Below are 2,623 nucleotides of genomic sequence, written 5' to 3'. Positions count from 1 at the left end.
AGAAGTGTACTCCTGAATGTTGCGATAATATTGACTCTAATGCCATTGATCCAAATCTAACTATTGGTCGTGAAAACTTTTCAACAATAACAAATAGTTTAGATGAATATCCACCTAAAAATGATGAATATAATATTACTTGGCTTCCACTACACCACCATTGGTTGATGATGAATATGATGAGGTACTGTTATCTAGGTTTCAAACACGTGGCGACTCCATACACCATGAATCACTGAATCATAATTCTAGTTCTAATGCACCTGCTACTGTTACATCCGAAAATTAATTGTATTTATCAAGTAACACCAGTAATAAAATAATAACTAGTACTACAGACAATTCAAGGTCTCCCTCAGCTCATGTCATTACAACTATTGAAAATGTACCTACAAATAGTTTTCCTAATATTGATAGCTTTCAAAATCATAACCACTTAATCCTTCATCGAGGAAGAATTTTTCATGAGTTATTAGATGCAAATGAAAACATTGATAAGACCTGCGACTCTATCACTATTGAACTCATATTACCTAACGGTTTACCTGAAAACGCAATAGATGCAGGTGGTGTATTAAAAGATGCTCTAAGTGAATTTTGGAATAGTTTTTATGAGACTTCAACTGAAGGAACTACTTTGAAAGTACCTTGTTTGCGACATGATTTTAAAAGTATACAGTGGAAAACAATTGCAAAAATATTTTACATAGGATGGAAAAAAGTAAAATATTTTCCAGTAAAACTTGTACCATCGTTTTTTGAACAACTATTATTTGGACATACTGAATCTGACTTAATCGAAGTATTTTTACAAACAAAATGTGAAGCTGATAAGCATATTTTATCAAACGCTTTAAAGGATTTTGAAAATATTGATACAGATGAAGTAATAGATATTTTAAGTGATTTAGGGTGTAGAAATATTGCAAATAAAAATAACTTTATAAAAATATTAGAAGAAATTGCACACAAAGAACTTATTCAAAAGCCAATGTTCATAATTGATTGTTTTGCAGAAGAGTTAAAAGAAGCATTATGGGAACAACATATTTCTATCGACATTTTAAATAGTATATATAATAATTTGAAAGCGACTTCTAAAAATGTATTATGATTAATAAAATTTGAAGATTCTGATTTGGAAATTACTCAAAGGACAACATTACATTTTTTAAAAAAGTATCTTAAAGAAACTAAAGAAGATAATATTATTAATTTTCTTAGATTTTGCACAGGTGCTGATATGATTACTGGCACTAAAATTAAAATACAGTTTAATAACACTACCGGATTATTGAAAACTCCTATTGCACATACCTGTTCTAGTACTCTAGAACTCCCAACTGAGTATGAAAGTTTTATCCAATTTAGAAGTGAAATGAATAATTTGCTCCAATCAAATATTTGGGTAATGGACAGTATTTAAAACAAATTATAACTATCTTTATTTGTACATTGTTATATATACAAATATTAAGAATGTATGTACTAAGTAGTATCTTATTTATTTTATATTATTATTTAAGTATATTTGTTGTACAACCAATACTAATTGGTAACTTAAAAGTTGTTCATTTGTTTTTTTTTAAGCATTTAATTTACGTTACATATATTGTTCAATATTTTATAATAATTATATACGAATTTTTTTTATTGATTTTGTCTATTTTCTACATTCATTAATATTGTATTTCTGAGTTGAATATAAATATTAACTAATTCATAAGGATCATTTGTAACATTGAGATTTTCTTCAATGATTATAATTTGACAAATCTCATTCAATGTTTCATCAAATGTTGTGTGTGTATTAAAAATACATTCTTCCTCACATACTTCTAAATCTTTTTCATCAACATCCATCAAATAATTTTCAGTTGAGTAATGTTGAGGCATTTTAAACATAGTCATTGGTCGACCACTTGGTGAAATACTATTTTTGGACTTTCTTATTTTATGAGAATTCCATTCCAAAACTACATCATTCAACTCTTTCTAAAAAATAAATTGTTAAATTTATAATATTTTTTTTTCATTTATTTATGTATTTATATTTGAATATTGACATAAAAACACTATGTATTACCCTTATTATATCCAAAAAACAAAATCTGATTAAGTTTTTGTCAAGCCAAGAACCAGAAAAGTGCCCATCTTCTTGAAGTTTATGAAATAAATTCATCCAAAATTGACTATTATGTTTTCTTAGTATTGACCACCAAGCTTCTATTCTTTGATTGGCAGGACTAGTTCCATATATAAATGGTGGTCTACTTGATGCAATATCTCGATGAAAAAATGTTTGAATTTGCTCTATATGTCTATTTTCAGTTCCAGCATCAGCTCGAATAGTTTTAGGACAACCACCCAACTCCCGAACAGCATTAAAAAAGAATCCACTGATTATTCTTGGATCATTACAAGATGGGACTGCTTCCATCCATATTACAAATCTGGAAAATCCATCTATGCACCCACTAATTGCTATACCAAATGGTTTTAATTTATCGTAACAGTCTGTGTGCCAAAGAAAATTTGGACCTTTGTTGTTATACATTCGTCTTCTTAATTTTTTTTTTTTCCTGACTTCTATACCTATTGGATCAATAACATATAGGATTTC

General features: G+C 28.0%; 1 protein-coding gene across 1 annotated transcript in view; it reads right to left on the bottom strand.

Moving 5' to 3' along the window:
* Positions 1 to 2,623, bottom strand: part of LOC100166058 — a 15,046-nt gene that overhangs the window by 12,113 nt on the left and 310 nt on the right. Inside the window, exons 2-3 of the mRNA XM_029489854.1 lie at positions 2,087 to 2,595; positions 1,821 to 1,995 (exon numbers count right to left, since the gene is read on the bottom strand). Coding sequence (XP_029345714.1) covers positions 1,821 to 1,995; positions 2,087 to 2,595 — 684 coding nt within the window. The remainder of the gene's footprint in view (positions 1 to 1,820; positions 1,996 to 2,086; positions 2,596 to 2,623) is intronic.

The sequence above is a fragment of the Acyrthosiphon pisum genome, chromosome A2 (genome assembly GCF_005508785.2).
Source record: "Acyrthosiphon pisum isolate AL4f chromosome A2, pea_aphid_22Mar2018_4r6ur, whole genome shotgun sequence".
NCBI lineage: Eukaryota > Metazoa > Arthropoda > Insecta > Hemiptera > Aphididae > Acyrthosiphon > Acyrthosiphon pisum.
Note: the sequence above shows the minus strand (reverse complement) of the source record. Positions and strands in the feature narration are given on the sequence as shown.